Source organism: Heterodontus francisci, unplaced genomic scaffold (assembly GCF_036365525.1).
Source record: "Heterodontus francisci isolate sHetFra1 unplaced genomic scaffold, sHetFra1.hap1 HAP1_SCAFFOLD_61, whole genome shotgun sequence".
In the NCBI taxonomy this organism is placed as follows: domain Eukaryota; kingdom Metazoa; phylum Chordata; class Chondrichthyes; order Heterodontiformes; family Heterodontidae; genus Heterodontus; species Heterodontus francisci.
In genome coordinates, this window is record NW_027141441.1 from 3,046,472 (window position 1) to 3,067,977 (window position 21,506).

A 21,506-nucleotide genomic window follows, 5' to 3' on the forward strand; every position below is an offset into this window, starting at 1 on the left:
CTGTGTTACAGAGCTGCTTGGGATGAACCTTGACAAAACCCACTGCATCTCTTTCCACACCTGCTTTGCAAAGGCACATTCCAGGAGGAGGTGTGCGACCGTCTCTTCCCCACCACAGCCAACCCGGGGGCACTGTGCGGAGGGGGCGAGACTTCGGGTGTGCATGAAGGATCTGACGGGGAGGGCCCTTCTCACCACCAGCCAAGCTACGTCTTGGTGCTTGTTTCAAAGTTCTGGTGATGAGGCATTCCGCCAAATGACTTCGACGGTCTGCTCGGGGAACCATCCGACAGGATCCACCGTTTCCTTTACCCGTAGGGCCTTGAGAACATTCCGTGCAGACCACTGCCTGATGGACCGGTGGTCGAAGGTGTTTTCCCGCAGAAACTGCTCCACGAAGGATAGGTGGTACGGCACGGCCCAACTGCATGGAGCGTTCCGCGGCAATGTGACCAGGCCCATCCTTCGCAACACCGGGGACAGATAGAACCTCAGCACGTAGTGACACTTGGAGTTTGCGTACTGGGGATCTACACACAGCTTGATGCAGCCGCACACGAAGGTGGTCATCAGGATGAGGGCCACGTTGGGTACATTTTTCCCGCCCTTGTCCAGAGATTTGAACATCGTGTCCCTCCGGACCCGGTCAATTTTAGATCCCCAGATGAAGCTGAAAATGGCTCGGGTGACTGCCACGGCGCAGGAGTGGGGTATGGGCCAGACCTGCGCCACGTAGAGCAACAACGTGAGTGCCTCGCACCTGATGACCAGGTTCTTACCCACAATGGAGAGAGATCGCTGCCCCCACATGCCCAACTTTTGTCGTACCTTGGCTACTCGCTCCTCCCATGTTTTGGTGCACGCCCCGGCACTTCCGAACCATATCCCCAGCACCTTCAGGTAATCTGACCTGACGGTGAAGGGGACAAAGGATCGGTCAGCCCAGTTCCCAAAGAACATGGCCTCGCTCTTGCCGTGGTTAACTTTGGCTCCGAGGCCAGTTCGAACTGGTCGCAGATGCTCATCAGTCTGCGCACGGACAGCGGATCCGAGCAGAAGACGGCGACGTCATCCATGTACAGGGAGGTTTTGACCTGAGTTCCTCCGCTGCCTCGGATTGTCACCCCTCTTATGCTCGCATCCTTCCTAATAGACTCAGCAAAGGGTTCAATACAGCAAACAAACAAGACCGGGGACAGAGGACAGCCCTGTCTGACTCCAGATTTGATTGGGAAACTTTCAGATTCCCACCCGTTGATTGAGACTGCGCTACTGATGTTTGTGTAGAGCAGTTGGATCCAATTGCAGATTCCCTCCCCAAACCCCATTTTGGAAAGCACGTCCATCATGTAGGTGTGCGATATCCTGTCAAAAGCCTTCTCCTGGTCCAGGCTGATGAGGCAGGTGTCCACCCTCCTGTCCCGTACGTCGGCGATCGTATCCCTGAGTAGCGCGAGACTATCAGAGATCTTCCTGCCGGGTACAGTACAGGTCTGATCGCGGTGAATCACCAACTCCAGAGCAGACTTGACTCGACCGGCTATGACTTTGGACAGAATCTTGTAATCAACATTAAGCAGTGAGATGGGCCGCCAATTTCTGATTTCTGCCCTCTCCCCCTTCTGCTTGTAAATGAGGGTGATGATGCCTTTTCTCATGGATTCTGACATGCTGCCGGCCAGGAGCATACTCTCGTATACTTCCAGCAGGTCCGGGCCGACCCAGTCCCACAGGGCCGAGTACAACTCGACCGGTTAGCCGTCGCTCCCGGGGGTTTTACTCGTCTCGAAAGACTCGACGGCCTTTGTCAGCTCGTCCAGAGTTAGCGGCTTGTCCAGTCTCTCCCTCCTGCTGTCATCTAGGACCTCTGTGATAGATGACAGGAAGGACTGGGAGGCTCTGCTGTCTGTGGGCTTCGCGTCATACAGCCCAGCATAAAAGGATTTGCTGATCCTTAGGATGTCGGACTGCGAAGACGTTACCGAGCCATCTTCTTCCTTCAGGCTGCTGATAACAGAGCTCTCTCTGTGTACCTTTTGGAAGAAGTAACGCGAGCACGTCTCATCCTGCTCGATGGAGCGGACTCTGGACCGGAAGATGATCTTGGAGGCCTCCTTGGCAAAGAGCGAGGCCTGCTGGCTCTTCACCTCTTGGAGGTCCTCCTTGACCTCGACCCCCATTGACTGCAACCGGAGTAGATTTTGCATAATTTTCTGGAGTCGGGACAGTTCCCTCTGTCTCTCTCTCGCCTTCTGAACACCTTTGTGGATGAAGAACCTCTTGATGTTCTCCTTAATCGCTTCCCACCAGTGAACTGGAGACTCAAAGAGGGGTTTCACGGTCCTCCAACCTTTGTAATCCCTTTTGAGTTCCTCAACGTTCTCTGGGGTCAGCAGTGTCGCATTGAGCTTCCACGTCCCTCTGCCAACCCGCTGGTCGTCCTGCAAGTGACAGTCGGCCAGTAAGAGGCAGTGGTCGGAGAAGAACACCGGCTTGACGTCGGTGGATCCGACCGTGACAGCACGGGACACAAACAGGAAGTCAATCCTGGAACGGGCAGACCCGTCCGATTTGACCATGTGTATCTGCGCTGCGCTCCGTCTGTAGGTTTGCTGAAGACGTCGTGCAGTTTGGCATCCTTAACTGTTTCTATTAGGAATCTGGACGAAGCGTCCAGTTTGCTGTCGTCACTGCCGGATCGTCCAGCCGCATCGATGATGCAGTTGAAGTCACCGCCTAGGATGACCGGCCTGGACGTCGCCAGCAGCAGTGGGAGCTGCTGGAAGACGGTCAGCCGCTCGCTGCGTTGTACCGGGGCGTACACGTTGATCAACCGGAGCGGAGCGTTGTTGTACATCACGTCTGCTACGAGGAGGCGGCCGCCCACCACCTCCTTAACTTCGGAGATGGTGAAGTTACCTCCCCGCAGCAGAATACCCAGGCCGGAGGAACGGCAGTCATTACCCCCCGACCAGATCGATGGCCCGTGGGACCACCATCGCGACCACTGCCTGTAGGTGCTGAGGTGTGGTATTCCACACTCCTGCAGAAACAGTAGGTCAGCTTTGACCTTGGCAAGGTAATCCAAGGTTGAAACACATCGCGTAGTCGATTTAATGCTACGCACATTAATGGAAGCAATTCTTGCACCCATTTTTTACGAAAAATTAGTTGTTGCTTCCCATACCATTTGTCCTCGCTAGTCCCAGTCCTTCCCCTTCGGGATGTTCCTGCATACCCATCGTATGCGCAAGCAGTTTCACGTTGGTTGGTCTTAAAAACCCCTCCTGATTTTTCATGCAGGGTTTGTGCCGCTCGGGTGACATCAGGGGGGTTCTTGTAGGCAGAGAGGATTGGGTTGTCCTCAGCTGCTTCCATCTGTTCCTCCTCGAAAACATCACAGCTCCCGGTCTCCAGGAGCTCAGGTGCGCCAGACGTGTCTTTGCTCCCGGTTTCGCAGAGCTGAGATGCGTTGGCCACTTCGTTACGTGTGGGGCATTGGGGTTGGGGCACGCCGGGCCCCTCACAGCTTCCAGTGCCCGGGGGCTGGGATGCTTTATCATCCATCTCGGAGTTCTGCCGCCTCTTTTGAAGGGGCTGTCGTTCCAGCATTTCCCCGTCCAGTGAAGAGGAGTTGTTGCAGTCTGATTCAGAAGAGAGCCTCCTCTTGCCACTGGTTTGGGTGGTGGCTTTGGGATGTTTTTTCTTTGTGGTTTTCCTTTGGACCACTTGCCACTGACCTGTTTGTCCATCTGCTGCCTCCTCCTCCATCGATTCTGTCTGTGGAGGAGGGGTTTCCGGGCGCTGGGTAGGTGCTGGGTCGTTGGTTTCTGCTGCCTCCCCTTCCTTCTCAGGTTGTAGTTCCTCACTGCGGAGAAATCTGCTGGTCTCCTTTCAAACAGCGGACGCCTTCGTCGAACCTTCTCCCGGCCTTTCCTTGGACCTTGCCGCCTGAGCATAGCTGAGGCAACGTTTGGGGCAGGTCTTGTAGAGATGGCCTGCCGCACCGCACAAGTTGCAACACTTAGTCTGCTTACAGTCCTTGGTCTGATGGCCTTCCTCCTTGCAGTTCTTGCAAACAACCGTGCTGCAGTTGGCTGCCATGTGACCAGATTTGCCACAGGTGCGGCAAACTCTGAGCTGCCCAGCGTAGACCAAGAAGCCTCGACTTCCCCCGATAGCGAAGCTGGAGGGAGGGTGGATGATGGCTCCACTGGCATCTACCTTCAAGGTCACCTTGACCTGCCGCTTGCTGGTCCAGATCCCAAAGGGGTCCTTGACATCAGTGCTGCTGCCGGCCACCTCGATGTACCTGGCGAGAAAGGTGAGTACATCCACCACCGGAACATGGGGGTTGTAGAGGTGAATCGTCACCACCCGGTCCCGTTGTGACGGAAGCGTGAAGAGCGGCTCTGCTGTGACGATCGACAGTGGCGCCCGGTCCCCTTTCTCCTTGAACGCCTTCAGGAACTTGATGCATCCCGCCACGTTCCGGAACGTCACGTCGAAGTATCCACTGCTGGGGAAATCCTGGAAGCAGAAGACGTCCGTCGCTTGAAATCCGCAGCAATCGAAGAGAATTTTCTTGATGAAGAAGGTGCGATCGACCGGTGCATCTCCTTCCTTGTCCTTCACGACCACCCGAACGGTGTTGCGCACTCCCTGGCCCGAAGTTCGAAAATTGGTTATAGCCATTTTACTCAAAGCTTCCCCAGGATCAAAAGGCAATGATCATGGTCTCTTCTCAATCAAATAAGCACTGATAAGAACAGATACTCCACTTGATCTGAGCCAAAAGGCCAAGAAGCGGCAGTTCATGTTACTTGCCAGTAGATGTCACTTCACTCCAATGCAGTGAAGTTTACCAATCTGAGAAAGACACAACAGGAAAGAATTGTTCACATTATAGTGAATGTGTGGGATTTAGAAATACTAGGAGTGGAGACGAGTTATCACTTGTCTGCTCGATCCCCATAGCCCTGTAAAATTATTTCCTTCAAGTGCCCATTCAAATTCCTTTTGTAATCCTCGATTGTCTCCATTTCCACCGCCCTCATGGGCAGCAAGTGACAGATCATCACCAATCAGTGTAAGAAAGTTCTTGCGCACATTCCCCCTGTACCTCCTGTCTAAAACCTTCAATCTGTGTCCCCTAGTCCTTGTACCAATAGTTAACGGGAACAATGTTTCCTTGCCAACTTATTTAAAACTGTCATAGCCGAAAACACATCTATCAATTCTCCCCTCACTCTCCTTTGATGCAGGTAGAACAACCCTAGCTTTTTCAACCTAACCTTGTAACTAAAATCCTCCATCCCTGGATCCATTCTGGTGAATTTCCTCTGCATCCTCTCAAGGACGCTCACATTCTTTCTTAAGTGTGGTAAGCAAAACTGGAAGCAACACTTCAACTGGGGCCGAACCAGAGCTTTATAATGGTTCAGCATAACTTCCCTGCTTTGTACTCAATGCCTCTTTTTTTCAAGCCCAAGATCCCATATGCTTTGCTAACCACTCTCGCAATATGTCTTGCCACCTTCAAAGATTGATGCACATGAACCCCAAGTCCCTCTATTCCAACACACACTTTAGAACTGTGCCATTAAGTAAATATTGCCTCTCCCTATTCCTTATGCCAAAATACATCACCTCACACTTGTCACTATTAAATTCCATCTGCCACCTGTCTGCCCATTCTGCTAGCCTATCATTGTTCTGTTGCAGGCAGTTCATATCATCCTCACTGTTTGCCACTCCTCAAAGTTTGTTGTCATTGGGATATTTTGAGATTTTACTCAATATTCCAAGATCCAAGTCATTTATCTTTAGCATAAAAAGCAGTGGTTCTAGCACTGACCCTTGGGGAACACCACTGTCGACTATCCTCCAGTCTGACAAAGAATCATTTAATAAGACTCCCTGTTTTCTGTCCTTAAACCAATTTTCTATCCAATTGGACACTGACCCTCCTAGACCACGAACCTCAATTTTGTAAACCCCACTTTTATGTGGTACCTTGTCAAACGCTTGCTTAAAATCCATATAAACAACATCCACTGCATTCCCTTCAGCAAGCTGCTCTGTTAGCTCATCAAAAAATGCAGTTCGATTAGTCAAGCATGAACTCCCATTTATAAATCCATGCTCAGTCTCCTTAATTAACTCAAACCTCTCCAAGTGACTGTTGATTTTTTACCCTGATTATTCTTTCTAAAACCTTACCCACCGCTGCTGTTAATCTAACTAGCCTGTAGTTAGCCGGAGTGTCCTTACACCCTTTCTTGAATAAGGGCGTCGCATTTGCCACTGTTTACTCCTGGCACCTCCCCCGTATCCAGGGAAGATTGGAAGATTATGGCAAACTCTTCCATTATCTGCATCCGCATTTCCTTTCGCAACCTGGGATGCCAGCCATCCAGACCAGGTAATTTATCTACCCTAAGCACAGCCAGCCTTTTTAGTACCTCCCTCTCTCAATTTTGTTTAGATTCAGGAACCGAGTCTCGGAATCAACTCCATCTTAATGAAGAATTTTATCATATTATGGGCGCACTTCCCCAAGGGAGCAACAAGATTGTTAACTAATCCTTTCTCATTACACAATACCCAGTCCAGGATGGCCTGTTCTCTAGAGGTGTTATACACCTCTATCAATTCTCCACTCAATCTCCTTTGAGAAAGGCAGAATAATCCTAGCTTTTCCAACCTAACCTTGTAACTAAAAGCCCCCATCCCTGGATCCATTCTGGTAAATCGCCTCTGCATCGTCTCAAGGACCCTCACATTCTTTCTAAAGTCTGCTGAGCAGAACTGGAAGCAACACTCCAATTGGGGCCTAACCAGAGTTTTATAATGGTTCAGCATAACTTCCATGCTTTTGTACTCAATGCCTCTATTTATAAAGCCCAAGATCCCATATGCTTTGCGAACCACTCTCGCAATATGACTTGCCTCCTTCAAAGATTGATGCACATGAACCCCAAGTCCCTCTATTCCAGTACACTCTTTAGAACTGTGCCATTAAGTATATATTGCCTCTCCCTATTCCTTATGCCAAAATACATCACCTCACACTTGTCACTATTAAATTCCATCTGCCACCTGTCTGCCCATTCTGCTAGCCTATCACTGTCCTGTTGCAGGCAGTTCATATCATCCTCACTGTTTGCCGCTCCTTTTATGTGGTATCTTGTGAAACGCTTCCTTAAAATCCATATGAACAACATCCACTGCATTCCCTTCATCAACCTGCTCTGTTAGTTCATCAAAAAATGCAGTTCGATTAGTCAAGCATGAACTCCCATTTATAAATGCATGCTCACTCTCCTTAATTAACTCGAACCTCTCCAAGTGACTGTTGATTTTTTACCCTGATTATTCTTTCTAAAACCTTACCCACCGCTGCTGTTAATCTAACTAGCCTGTCGTTACCCGGACTGTCCTTACACCCTTTCTTGAATAAGGGTGTCGCATTTGCCACTGTTTAATCCTCTGGCACCTCCCCCGTATCCAGGGAAGATTGGAAGATTATAGCAAGCCCTTCCGTTATCTGCATCCGCATTTCCTTTCGCAACCTGGGATGTGCGCCAGGTGATTTATCTTCCCTAAGCACAGCCAGCCTTTTTAGCACCTCCCTCTCTCAATTTGTACCCTCTCCATTGACTCTACTCTCTTCACTTCGACTGATATTTTGTCAAATTCCACTTCCTTAGTGATCACTGATACAAAGTACTCATTAAGTAGATTAACATTGCCCTGCACCTCTAAGCTTATATTATCCTTTTTGTCCCTAATAGGCCCGACTCAACCTCTTACTACCCACTTATCGTTTACATGCTGCTCGAAGATTTTTGGGTTTCCTTTCATGTTGACTGTCAGTCTATTCTCATAGAAATAGAGAATAAGCAAATATAGAAGATGTAAGTATTTCCCATCCTTGATGAGGTGGAATTTTTTATGTTGTGGGTGGTAATGTCTTGGCCCACGAGTGTGGTGGAAGCAGAGACAATCAATGATTTGAAAAGGAAATTAGATGGATACTTGAAGGAAAGAAACTTGCAGGAGGAAAGGGATCGAGCTGGTGACTGGAACTGACTAGATTGTTCCGGGGAGAGCCAGCATGGACGTGATAGGCCAAACGACCACCTTCTGTGCTGTAAATGACTCTGTGTTGTTTCTCAAATTCAATCCACTGGTGCTTGGTAAATAATTTCAAAGTAAATTGTGCAACCAGAAAATCAGAACCAAGGCAAGGGACGCATAAGGAAGCAAAATTGCTGAAACCCGGGACCTTTAGATTTTCAGTCTACCGCTCTCCCAACTGAGCTATTTCAGCCCTACATCAACAGTGGCTTGGTGTCCTTGTTTTGGAAGAAAATACATGCATTCAAGTTTTCCAAAAAATTAAAGAATACAACATGTGAGTAATATTCCCCATTGCTTTCTCAGTACTGATGGATTGTGAAGCGGAAGACAGCCAGAAGTGCCACTGAGCCGCACAGACCCCGAGCTGAGAATGAAATGAGATCAAATTAAATCTTTCATAGTGAGATGCTGCAGAGAGGTAAGAGTCCTGAATCAAAGCGGGGCGGGAGCACTTCAACTCCACGCACTTCCTTCAAGTAAAAGGTGTCGCTATGGGTACCCGCATGGGTTCTAGTTATGCCTGTCTTTTTGTGGGATATGTCGAGCATTCTTTGTTCCAGTCCTACTCAGGCCTCCTCCCCCAACTCTTTTTCCGGTACATTGATGACTGTATCGGTGCCGTTTCCTGCTCCCGCCACGAACTAGAAAACTTTATCAACTTTGCTTCCAATTTCCACCCTTCTCTCATGGTCCATCTCTGACACTTCCCTTCCCTTCCTCGACTTATCTGTCTCCATCTCTGGGAATAGATTGTCTACCAATATCCATTATAAGCCCACCGACTCCAACAGCTACCTCGACTACACTTCTTCACACCCTACCTCCTGTAAGGACTCCATTCCATTCTCCCAGTTTCTCCGTCTCCGACGCATCTGCTCTGATGATGCTACCTTCCATGACGGTGCTTCTGATATGACCTCCTTTTTCCTCAACCGAAGATTTCCCCCCACTGTGGTTGACAGGGCCCTCAACCGTGTCTGACCCATTCCATGCACCTCTCCCCTCACCCCTTCCCCTCCCTTCCAGAACCGTGACAGGGTTCCCCTTGTCCTCACTTTTCATCCCACCAGCCTCCATATCCAAAGGATCATCCTCCGCCATTTTCGCCACCTTCAGCGTGATGCCACTACCAGTCGCATCTTCCCCTCCCTTCCCCTGTCAGCATTCCGAAGGGATCGTTCCCTCCGCGACACCCTGGTCCACTCCTCCATTACCCCCACCACCTCGTCCCCGTCCCAGGGCACCTTCCCCTGCAATCGCAGGAGGTGTAATACCTGCCCATTTATCTCCTCTCTCCTCACTAAACCAGGCCCCAAACACTCCTTTCAGGTGAAGCAGCGATTTACTTGTACTTCTTTCAATGCAGTATACTGTATTCGCTGCTCACAGTGTGGTCTCCTCTACATTGGGGAGACCAAGCGCAGACTGGGTGACCGCTTTGCGGAACATCTCCGCTCAGTCCGCAAGCAGGACCCTGAGCTTCCGGTTGCTTGCCATTTCAACACTCCCCCCTGCTCTCATGCTCACATCTCTGTCCTGGGATTGCTGCAGTGTTCCAGTGAACATCAACGCAAGCTCGAGGAACAGCATCTCATCTACCGATTAGGCACACTACAGCCTGCCGGACTGAACATTGAGTTCAATAATTTCAGAGCATGACAGTCCCCCATTTTACTTTCATTTTTAGTTGTTTTTTCTTCATTTTTTTTTACATTCTTTTTTGCATTGTTTACAATCTTTTTTTGCATTTATTTCATTTCATCTTAGTTTGTTCAGTTTGCTTACCCACTGTTTTTTTCAGGTTTTTTTTCAGGTTTGCACTTGCTGCTGTTCAATATTCAGTGTATTCACACCTAATCTGTACTAATGCTTTGTCTTTCAACACACCAATAACATATTGTTTGCCTTTGCTCCGTGACCTTTTGGTCAGCTATGTGGCCTGGTCCAATCTGCACCTTCTCCTTTGTTATCTCTTGCCCCACCCCCACCTCACTTGCTTATAATCTGTGACTTTTCTAATATTTGTCAGTTCCGAAGAAGGGTCACTGACCCGAAACGTTAACTCTGCTTCTCTTTCCACAGATGCTGCCAGACCTGCTGAGTGATTCCAGCATTTCTTGTTTTTGACTCAAACTCACAACTCTGCCATTAAAAATCTCATATTCGACTGACAGAACTGTCACTTCTACTCTTATTGGATGGATGCAACTCCAACGCAGGGGTGGCATTAAAATCCTCCCATGGGTCCACATGTCAGACTGAGTTCCATGTTGTAGACTCAAGCAAAGGAAATCTGCTCAGTTCCAAAACTATCAGCAAATTGAAGCTGATTACGATCAACATCATCAGAGGTCAGAACTACCTGGTGAAAGAAGACACTCTGAAGAAGGATCCACAATTATTCAAAGGCATCGACAAAGTGAAAAACAAGAAAATCGATGAGTCAGTGCAAGCCAAACAACAGAAACACTGAAGAATTCCATTCCAGTCCATTCCAGAACCCAGTCCTGTTGTTTTTGGAGTCAGGTCTCAATTACTGCGACAACTTTATATTCTCACTTGGCTATGTGTACATTGTGTAAATTAGAATTTTGTCGACAAGCTCTTTGAATCCAGTTCTCTGATCCTGAAGCCAGCTCCGTAAGGCTGACACCAATCAGTAACATTAAACTAAAAATGCCAAGAGCTCATTGGTGATTTGAACCTGGGGTCGCTCACACTTTCATTAATCACACTCCTTAAACAAGAATCACACCCATTGAACATGGAGCCACTGACAGCAAGGTGTTGTATTAGCTCCTGTGGAATTTCACGGGCACCCACAGTGGATCATCCAACCCATAATCCTGAGATTAAAAGTGTCCTGTTCCACTGACTGAACTGTCACTTCTACTCTGTCTCTTATTGGACGGATGCAGTTGTCGGCTCCACCCCCGGGTTGGCAGTTTTTTCTCCATGAACCAGCTTCCTCTCAATTCCCAAATTTATCAGTAAATCCACTGACAAAATCTCCAAAGTGTTATTTATTCCTCTCACTCCTCGATAATAAAATTTCGATCTCTTTGCTCTTTTTACCTTCCAAACATTGATATCCATTTTGCTCAGCATTTATTTCTCTCTCCTTTTTATTTAGTTCATGCATTTTTTAGAAACATTTCATTTCAATTATTTCTGGGGCAAGAAATGAACAGAAGAGATTTGCTGCAATGATACCGGGGTGAAGGATTTCAGTTATGTGGATTGATTGGAGAAGCTGAGGTTGTTCTTCTTGGAGCAGAGAAAGTTCAGAAGAGATTTGTCCGAGGTGTTCAAAATCATGATGGTTCTCAACACTTTCAATCAGGAGAAACTGTTTCCTGTGGCAAAAGGGTCAGTAAGCAGAGGACACAGATATCAGGTGATTGGCAAAAGAACCAGAGGTGACATGAAGAACCATTTGTTGTACAGTAATGTGTTGTTATCTGGAATGCACTGCCTGATTGGGAGATGAAAGCAGATTCAATCGTAACTTTCAAAAGGGATATGGATAGATGCTGGAAGGGAAAATGTACAGGATTACAGGAAAAAGCCACGCAGCAGGACTAATTGTAATTTGTCTCTACCAAAGAGACAACACTGGCATGATGGACCAAATGGTCTCTTTGTTCGTCATTCTGTGATTCCATAGACATCATGTTACTAGAATTCCCTCTGACCTGGAAGAGAATCAAACCGAGATTCGAGGTATTGTAAACACCACCCATGCCATATTGTTTATTCCCTGTTTTTCACATTGGCTGCCCCTCGTTCTTTATGTGTTTGCAGCCTGGTCTGCTCCTCTGACCTTCATTCCTGACACTCTATCGAGCGTGGCTGACTCATTGCTTGCAATGTTGTGTAATGGTGACTTCACCTTTAAGAAACTGTACCTTTAAGAGACCAAGGCACTGATGCAACAGATGACATCATCATACATATATAAGGAGACACCATTTCGAGAGACACATTCTACACATGGCTTGTAGAGAGCGCACACACACCAATGAGAAAAAGACCTGGGACCTGTGATCATACCATGTAGATAAGAAAGACAATAAATACTGTTTGCATTGAATCTGAATATAAAGCCTGGGGTCATCATTTAATGTAGACGTAAGAACACAGCACAACACTATATTTTTCTGACATTGAGGATTAAAAAGAAGTAATCACACAGACAACCAGGGACATACAGAAGACTTACATTAACAATTCCAGATTTAAATAAACAACAATCATCATGTGTGCACAACAACAGCCAGTCTTTACAGCCTTTACAGAGATAGACAGCAACCCAGGGCCACACTGGAGCAAATGGCTGACAAGACTTGAACTCCTAATGATGGCACTCGCTATCAATACACCCCGAAGAAAGAGAGCATTACTCCTACACTCTGCTGGACCAAAAGTTGACAATACCTTCAATACACTCAGAGACACTGGAACCGATAATGATTATGATGTTGCGATGCATTTTCTAACAAGATATTTTCAAGCAAGGACAAATCCTCACTCTGAAATTTCTGTTTCAGGCAAGCAAAACAATATGATGCGAGACTCTTGACCACTACATGATGAGACTCAGAAGTCTGAGAAAGAGGCAAATAACGTGACGACGAGATGCCCCTGAGAAACACATAAAACACAAGGACACAGAGGAAACCCAGAGAAAGGTCAAGGAAGACCAAGACAGAAGTCACAATCACATTCAAACATCCAATCATTGCAGTAGTGAGGATCCTTATTACAAAACTTGTCCTTCGAGAGGGAAGAAGTGTAAAGTATGCAGAAAAATGGGATATTTCACTACAGTATGCTGATCGAAGCCTGCAGGAAACATTCATAGATTTAAATGCCAGAAGGAAGATTACATATTTGCAGCACGAGAGAAGATTTTTGTTGCTCGCGACCACAAGTCCCGACACCTGCCCATGTGTGATGTGTTCAGAGGTAATTCGACAATATCTGCAGTAATTGACTCGGAGCAATGATCAACATAATGGATGCTCCGACATTCCACAAGTAACAGAGAAAACAGAAACTGTAATTAAACAAGCTGATATCTAAAATCTTCTCCCATGGATCGGATAGGTTTGTCCCGATGAGTCAAGGAAGGGATGGTAGGGTGAAGGAACCTTGGATGACAAGAAATGTGGAACAGCTAGTCAAGAGGAAGAAGGAAGCTTACTTAAGGTTGAGGAAGCAAGGATCAGACAGGGCTCTAGAGGGTTACAAGGTAGCCAGGAAGGAACTGAAGAATGGACTTAGGAGAGATAGAAGGGGACATGAAAAAGTCTTGGCGGGTAGGATTAAGGAAAATCCCAATGCGTTCTACACTTATGTGAGGAACAAGAGGATGGCCAGAGTGAGGGTAGGGCCGATCAAGGATAGTGGAGGGAACTTGTGCCTGGAGTCGGAGCAGGTAGGGGAGGTCCTAAATGAATACTTTGCTTCAGTATTCACTAGTGAGAGGGACCTGGTCGTTTGTGAGGACAGCGTGAAAGAGGCTGATAAGCTCGAACAGGTTGATGTTAAGAGGGAGGATGTGCTGGAAATTTTGAAAGACATGAGGACAGATAATTCCCTGGGGCCAGATGGGATATACCCAAGGATATTAAGGGAAGCGAGGGAAGAGATTGCCGCGCCTTTGGCGATGATCTTTGCGTCCTCACTGTCCACTGGAGTAGTACCAGATGATTGGAGGGTGGAAAATGTTATTCCCTTGTTCAAGAAAGGGAATAGGGATAACCCTGGGAATTATAGACCAGTCAGTCTTACGTAGGTCGTGGGCAAATTATTGGAGAGGATTCTGAGAGACAGGATTGATGATTAGTTGGAAAAGCATAGTTTGATTAGAGACAGTCAGCATGGCTTTGTGAGGGGCAGGTCATGCCTCACAAGCCTTATTGAATTCTTTGAAGATGTGACAAAACACATTGATGAAGGAAGAGCAGTGGATGTGGTGTATATGGATTTCAGCAAGGCGTTTGATAAGGTTCCCCATGGTAGGCTCATTCAGAAAGTAAGGAGGCATGGGATGCAGGGAAAGTTGGCTGTCTGGATACAGAATTGGCTGGCCCATAGAAGACAGAGGGTGGTAGTAGATGGAAAGTATTCAGCCTGGAGCTCGGTGACCAGTGGTGTTCCGCAGGGATCTGTTCTGGGACCTCCGCTCTTTGTGATTTTTATAAATGACTTGGATGAGGAAGTGGAAGTCTGGGTTAGCAAGTTTGCCGATGACACGAAGGTTGCTGGAGTTGTGGATAGTGTGAAAGGCTGTTGTAGGTTGCAACAGGACATTGACAGGATGCAGAGCTGGGCTGAGAAGTGGCAGATGGAGTTCAACCTGGAAAAGTGTGAAGTGATTCATTTTGGAGGGTTGAATTTGAATGCAGAATACAGGCGAAAAGACAGGATTCTTGGTAGTGTGGAGGAACAGAGGGATCTTGGGGCCCATGTCCATAGATCGCTCAAAGTTGCCACCCAAGTTGATAGGGTAGTTAAGAAGGCGTATGGTGTGTTGGCTTTCATGAACAGGGGGATTGAGTTTAAGAGCCGCGAGGTTATGCTGCAGCTCTATAAAGCCCTGGTTAGACCACACTTGGAATATTATGTTCAGTTCTGGTCGTCTCATTATAGGAAGTATGTGGAAGCTTTAGAGAGGGTGCAGAGGAGATTTATCAGCATGCTGCCTGGACTGGAGGGCATGTCTTACGAAGAAAGATTGAGGGAGCTGGGACTTTTCTCATTGGAACGAAGAAGGATGAGAGGTGACTTGATAGAGGGGTACAAGATGATGAGAGTCATAGATAGAGTGGATAGCCAGAGGCTTTTTCCCAGGGTGGAAAGAGCTATCACCAGGGGGCATAATTTTAAGGTGATGGAGGAAGGTTTCGGGGAGATGTCAGAGGTAGTTTCTTCACACAAGATAGTGGTGGGTGCATGGAATGCACTGCCAGCGGTGGTAGTAGAAGCAGATACATTAGGGACATTTAAGCGTCTCTTGGATAGGTACATGGATGATAGTAGAATGAAGGGTATGTAGGTAGTTTTGATCTTAGAGTAGGTTAAAGGTTCGGCACATCATCGTGGGCCGAAGGGCCTGTACTGTGCTGTACTGTTCTATGTTCTATGTTCTATAACACAGGTGTTGGGAGGCACAGCCTGGCTACGCAATGTTACAAGGACGTTGAGTGACACCATCGACAACGGGACAGAGAGAAAAACACACAGAAAACGAATAGACTGTGAGGAAGCAAAGGTGAGGAACGGAGAGAGAGAGACAGACAACGAAACTGAGATGGAGAAACAAGGCATTTGTATGATTGTGCTCTCCCTGTTGTCTAAAGGTATTTCCTGTTGTGTAAATATGTTTTCTGTTGTGTAAAGATGTCCCCTGTTGTTGTGTAAAGGTTTTCCCTGTTACTGTTTTATTTTCTGTTCCTGACCGTCTCCTCACTGACCATTTGTCCTGGTTTTATTGTGGCCAACATCACCATCTGGTGGTGGAGAGGAGACTCTGCAGGAAGGGGTTGACAAAGTGGGAGAGACTCGGCTGGTCCGTGTTTGCAGTTTGTGTTCGTGTGAGCAAAAGTGATTTGTTACTGATTGATCTGTTCACCCGAAGGAAAAAGCTGATTGCAATCGAGCGCGTCTTGTTATTATGGGGAAACACTTGATGTTTTGAAAGTGAACTGTTTGTGTTATTACCAAACATAAATAGCAGAGAATGGTTTCAATCCATCGACCTCTGGGTTATGGGCCCAGCACGCTTGCGCTGCGCCACTCTGCTAACTGCTGTTTTCAATTTTAGCTGCCTGTTAGTGAAATATGTTCATTTCTCCAATGTTTTTATCAAAATAGGATTGTGGTCGGATTTCTCAAGAATCCCGGACTCAGCAACACACGTGCTGACGGACTCACCCTCACTGCACAATGACACAAGGACACTGAGTAACAGCACCGACAATGAGGCAGGCAGAGAAAGACACACAGAAAACCAGGAAGAGATTATCAGGACCCAGAAGGGAACAGACAGAGAAAGACACAGAAAACCAGGAAGAGATTATCAGGACCCAGAAGGGAACAGACAGAGAAAGGTACTGAGCAAACCAGCAAGAGACAGCGAAAGACTGATGATTTATGTAATTGTGTTCTCTGTTGTGTAAAGATGTTCCCTGTGTTCTTTTAAAGATATTTCCTGCTGTGTAATATGTTCTCTGTTGTGTTACTGTATTCGCTGTTGTGTGAAGATGTTCTCTGTTATTATGTAAAATGGTTCCCTGTTGGGTAAAGATCTTCTCAGTTGTGTAAATATGATCCGTCTTGTGTAAAAGTGTTCCGGGTTTTTTAAGTATGTTCCCTGCTCTGTAATGTAGAGCTGAGTCTGCACTAATGGAATTGCTACAGTATCTTCCTTATTGAGTTTTTCGAGAAGGTGACCAAACAGGTGGATGAGGGTAAAGCCGTGGATGTGGTGTATATGGATTTCAGTAAGGCGTTTGATAAGGTTCCCCACGGTAGGCTATTGCAGAAAATACGGAAGTATGGGGTTGAAGGTGATTTCGAGCTTTGGATCAGAAATTGGCTAGCTGAAAGAAGACAGAGGGTGGTGGTTGATGGCAAATGTTCATCCTGGAGTTTAGTTACTAGTGGTGTCCCGCAAGGTTCTGTTTTGGGGCCACTGCTGTTTGTCATTTTTATAAACGACCTGGATGAGGGTGTAGAAGGGTGGGTTAGTAAATTTGCGGATGACACGAAGGTCGGTGGAGTTGTGGATAGTGTCGAAGGGTGTTGTAGGGTACAGAGGGACATAGATCGGCTGCAGAGCTGGGCTGAGAGATGGCAAATGGAGTTTAATGCGGAGAAGTGTGAGGTGATTCACTTTGGAAGGAGTAACAGCAATGCAGAGTACTGGGCTAATGGGAAGATTCTTGGTAGTGTAGATGAGCAGAGAGATCTTGGTATCCAGGTACATAAATCCCTGAAAGTTGCTACCCAGGTTAATAGGGCTGTTAAGAAGGCATATGGTGTGTTAGCCTTTATTAGTAGGGGGATCGAGTTTCAGAGCCACGGGGTCATGATGCAGCTGTACAAAACTCTGGTGAGGCCGCACCTGGAGTATTGCGTGCAGTTCTGGTCACCGCATTATAGGAAGGATGTGGAAGCTTTGGAAAGGGTGCAGAGGAGATTTACTAGGATGTTGCCTGGTATGGAAGGAAGGTCTTACGAGGAAAGGCTGAGGGACTTGGGGTTGTTTTCGTTAGAGAGAAGGAGGAGGAGAGGTGACTTAATAGAGACATACAAGATAATCAGAGGGTTAGATAGGGTGGATAGTGAGAGTCATTTTCCTCGGATGAGGATGGCAAACACGAGGGGACATAGATTTAAGTTGAGGGGTGAAAGATATAGGACAGATGTCAGAGGTAGTTTCTTTACGCAGAGAGTAGTAGGGGCGTGGAACGCCCTGCCTGCAACAGTAGTAGACTCGCCAACTTTAAGGGCATTTAAGTGGTCATTGGATAGACATATGGATGTAAATGGAATAGTGTAGGTCAGATGATCGGCGCAACATCGAGGGCCGAAGGGCCTGTACTGCGCTGTAATATTCTAATAAAAAAGATACTGTATGAGGGCTGGAATGTGATCCAAAGCACAGTCTATACAAATTAAATTGCTATTGTATCTTTTAGTTTCACAATCCGGGGGAGTTTTAAACTGAATTCTCAGTTTGTATCTCAGGTTATACTATCTTTCAGATTCTCTCAATCTGATATCACACTTGAGATTTAGACTTAAGAAAGGATGTACTGGCATTGGAGGAGTTCAAAAGCGATTCACTCAGCTGATTCCTGAGATGAAGGGGTTGACTTATGAAGAACGGCTAAACAGGTTATTCATTCGTGTTTAGAAGAATGAGGGGTGATCTTTTTGAAACGTACAAGATTGTGAGGGTGCTTAACAGGGTGAAGAAGGGTCTCTGACCTGAAACATTAACTCTGCTTCTCTCTTCACAGATGCTGCCAGACCTGCTGAGTATTTCCAGCATTTCTTGTTTTTATTAACAGGGTCGATGTTGAGAAAATGTTTCCACTAGTGGGTGAATCTCAAACTGGGCGACATAGTTACAGAATAAGGGGACACTCATTTAAAACTGAGATGCAAAGGAATTTCTTCTCTCAGAGGGTAGTGAATGTCTGGAATTCTCTACCCCAGACAGTATTGGAGGCTAAATCACTGAAAGTATTTAAAGAGGATGTAAATAGATTTTTGAAATATTGGCGAGTTGAGGGCTATGAAGAGCTGCCATGAAAGAGGAGTTGAGGTCTGGGGCAGATCAGCCATGATCTTACTGAATGGCGGGGCAGGCTTGAGGGGCCGAATGGCCTACTCCTGCTCCTATTTCTTCTGTTCTTATGTTATGTTATATCTAATGTATATGTCAGGATGCACTATGGGAATTAATACTGAAACTTATAAACTCATAATGTGTGTAGATATTGGGCTGATATTTAACTTGAATCACAGAGTACATTATTGTCGTTAATTCTGGAAGTTTGAAAAGGGAACTCTGTGCCATAATGAAAACAAGAAATGCTGGAAATACTCAGCAGGTCAGGCAGCATCTGTACAGAGAGAAGCAAAGTTAACGTTTCAGGTCAGTGACCTTTCAGATGCTGCCAGACCTTTTGAAAGTCCATGTGCACCACATCAACAGCATTGCCCTCATCATCCCTCTCTGTTACCTCATCAAAAAACTACAGCAGGACAGTTAAACATGATTTTCCCTTAAGATATCCATGCTGGCTTTCTTGAATTAACCCACATTTGTCCATGGGATTATTAATTTTGTCCCGAATTATTCTTTCGAGAAGTTTTCCCACCTCCAAAATTGAACTGACTAGGGAGTCAAATGAGGTGAGTTGCTCTAACAGAGAGCCAGCACGGGTTCGACAGGCTGAATGGCCTCCTTCTGTGCTGCAGCCATTCTATGATTGCATGATTCTAGCAACAACTGTTGGTGGAGAGGCAGTGATGCAGGAATGGGTTGACAGAAAGGGGAAAGTCTGGGCTGGTGTGTGTTCGGGTTTGTGAATAAAGGTGATTTGGAAGCTGTGTTCCAAATTGAAGTGTTTACTGGAAGGAAGAAGTTGATGTAAATAAAGAGTAAAACGTGTTAAGATGAAGTGTGGTGTGATTGTGGGCAGCAGTAAATATAGTGCTGGTGAATTATTTGTGTTAATAAACTTCCACTGCGCCCTCTGCTGCAGGCTGCTGTTTATATCCAGCTGTGTATTAGTGCTGTGTGTTAACGAGATAAATGTTTGTTTCAACGCTGTTTATAAAGCAATAGCATTGCACTCAAACAGTCCCAGACACAGCAACACACGTACAAAAGCAAAATACTGCAGATGCTGGAAATCTGAAACATAAACAGAAAATGCTTGAAATAATCAGCAGGTCTGGCAGCATCTGTGGAGAGAGAACAAAGTTAATGTGAGCTAAGGAAACAGACCTGAACTGTTAACTGTTTCTCTCTGCACAGATGCTGCCAGACCTACTGAGCATTTCCAGCATTTTCTGTTTTTATTACAGCAACACAGGTGTTGGGAGGCTCAGCCCGGCTACACAATGTTACAAGGACGCTGAGTAACACCATCGACAACGGGACAGAAAGAAAAACACACAGAAAACCAAGAATAGACTGTGAGGAAGCAAAAGTGAGGGACAGAGAGAGAGGCAACGAGACTGAGATGGAGAAACAAGGCATTTGTATGATTGTATTCTCCCTGTTATCTAAAGGTATTTCCTGTTGTGTAAAGATGTACCCTGTTGTTGTGTAAAGGTTTTCCTATTAATGTTTTATTTTCTGTTACTGACCGTCTCCTCACTGTGACCATTTGTCCTGGTTTTATTGTGGACAGCATCACCATCTGGTGGTGGAGAGGAGGCTCTGCAGGAAGGGGTTGACAAAGTGGGAGAGACTCGGCTGTTCCGTGTTTGCAGCTTGTGTTCGTGTGAGCACAAGTGAGTTGTTACTGATTGATGTGTTCACCAGAAAGAAGAAGCTGATTGCAATAGAGTGCCTTTGGAAGCATCTTGTTATTATGGGTAAATACTTGATGTTTTGAAAGTGAACTGTTTGTATTATTACCAAACATAAACAGCAGAGAATGGTTTCGATCCATTGACCTCAGTGTTATGGGCCCAGCACGCTTCCACTGCACCACTCTGCTAACTGCTGCTTTAAATTTCAGCTGCCTGTTAGTGAAATATGTTCATTTCCCCAAAGTTTTTATAGAAATCGGATTGGAGTCGGATTTCTCAAGAATCCCGGACTCAGCAACACACGTGCTGACGGACTCACCCTCACTGCACAATGACACAAGGACACTGAGTAACAGCACCGACAATGAGGCAGGCAGAGAAAGACACACAGAAAACCAGGAAGATATTATCAGGACTCAGAAAGGAACAGACAGAGAAAGGTACTGAGCAAACCAGCAAGAGACAGCGAGATAAAAGCAAAATACTGCGGATGCTGGAAATCTGAAATAAAAACAAGAAATGCTGGAACCACTCAGCAGGTCTGGCAGCATCTGTGGAAAGAGAAGAAAAGTTAACGTTTCGGGTCAGTGACCCTTCATCAAGGAGGCGAGGACAAATGGTTTGGGAAGCAACAACTAATTTTCAGTAAAAAATGGGTGTAAGAATTGCTTCCATTAATGTGCGTAGCATTAAATCTACTACGCGATATGTTTCAACCTTGGATTACCTTGCCAAGGCCAAAGCTGACCTACTGTTTCTGCAGGAGTGTGGAATACCACACCTCAGCACCTACAGGCAGTGGACGCGATGGTGGTCCCACGGGCCATCGATCTGGTCGGGGAGTAATGACTGCCGTTCCTCCGGCCTCGGTATTCTGCTGCGGGGAGGTAACTTCACCATCTCCGAAGTTAAGGAGGTGGTGGGCGGCCGCCTCCTCGTAGCAGACGTGATGTACAACAACGCTCCGCTCCGGTTGATCAACGTGTACGCCCCGGTACAACGCAGCGAGCGGCTGACCGTCTTCCAGCAGCTCCCACTGCTGCTGGCGACGTCCAGGCCGGTCATCCTAGGCGGTGACTTCAACTGCATCATCTGGAGATCTAAAATGGACCAGGGCGGGAGGGACACGATGTTCAAACCTCTGGACAAGGGCGGGAAAAATGTACCCAACGTCGCCCTCATCCTGATGACCACCTTCGTGTGCAGCTGCACCAAGCTGTGTGTGGAGCCCCAGTACACAAACACCAAGTGTCACTCTGTGCTGAGGTGTTGCGAAGGATGGGTCTGGTCACATT

At 46.7% G+C, this 21,506-nt stretch overlaps 1 protein-coding gene and 1 pseudogene across 1 annotated transcript in view; both read right to left on the reverse strand.

Annotated features, from left to right (window-relative positions):
* Nucleotides 1-4,702: 4,702 nt before the first annotated feature.
* LOC137363475 (U2 spliceosomal RNA) lies at nt 4,703-4,811 on the reverse strand (annotated as a pseudogene).
* A 25-nt stretch (nt 4,812-4,836) lies between these two features.
* The window catches only part of LOC137363433 (histone H2A-like), a 44,003-nt gene continuing 27,333 nt past the window's right edge, over nt 4,837-21,506 (reverse strand). Inside the window, exon 3 of the mRNA XM_068027261.1 lies at nt 4,837-4,869. Coding sequence (XP_067883362.1) covers nt 4,837-4,869 — 33 coding nt within the window. The remainder of the gene's footprint in view (nt 4,870-21,506) is intronic.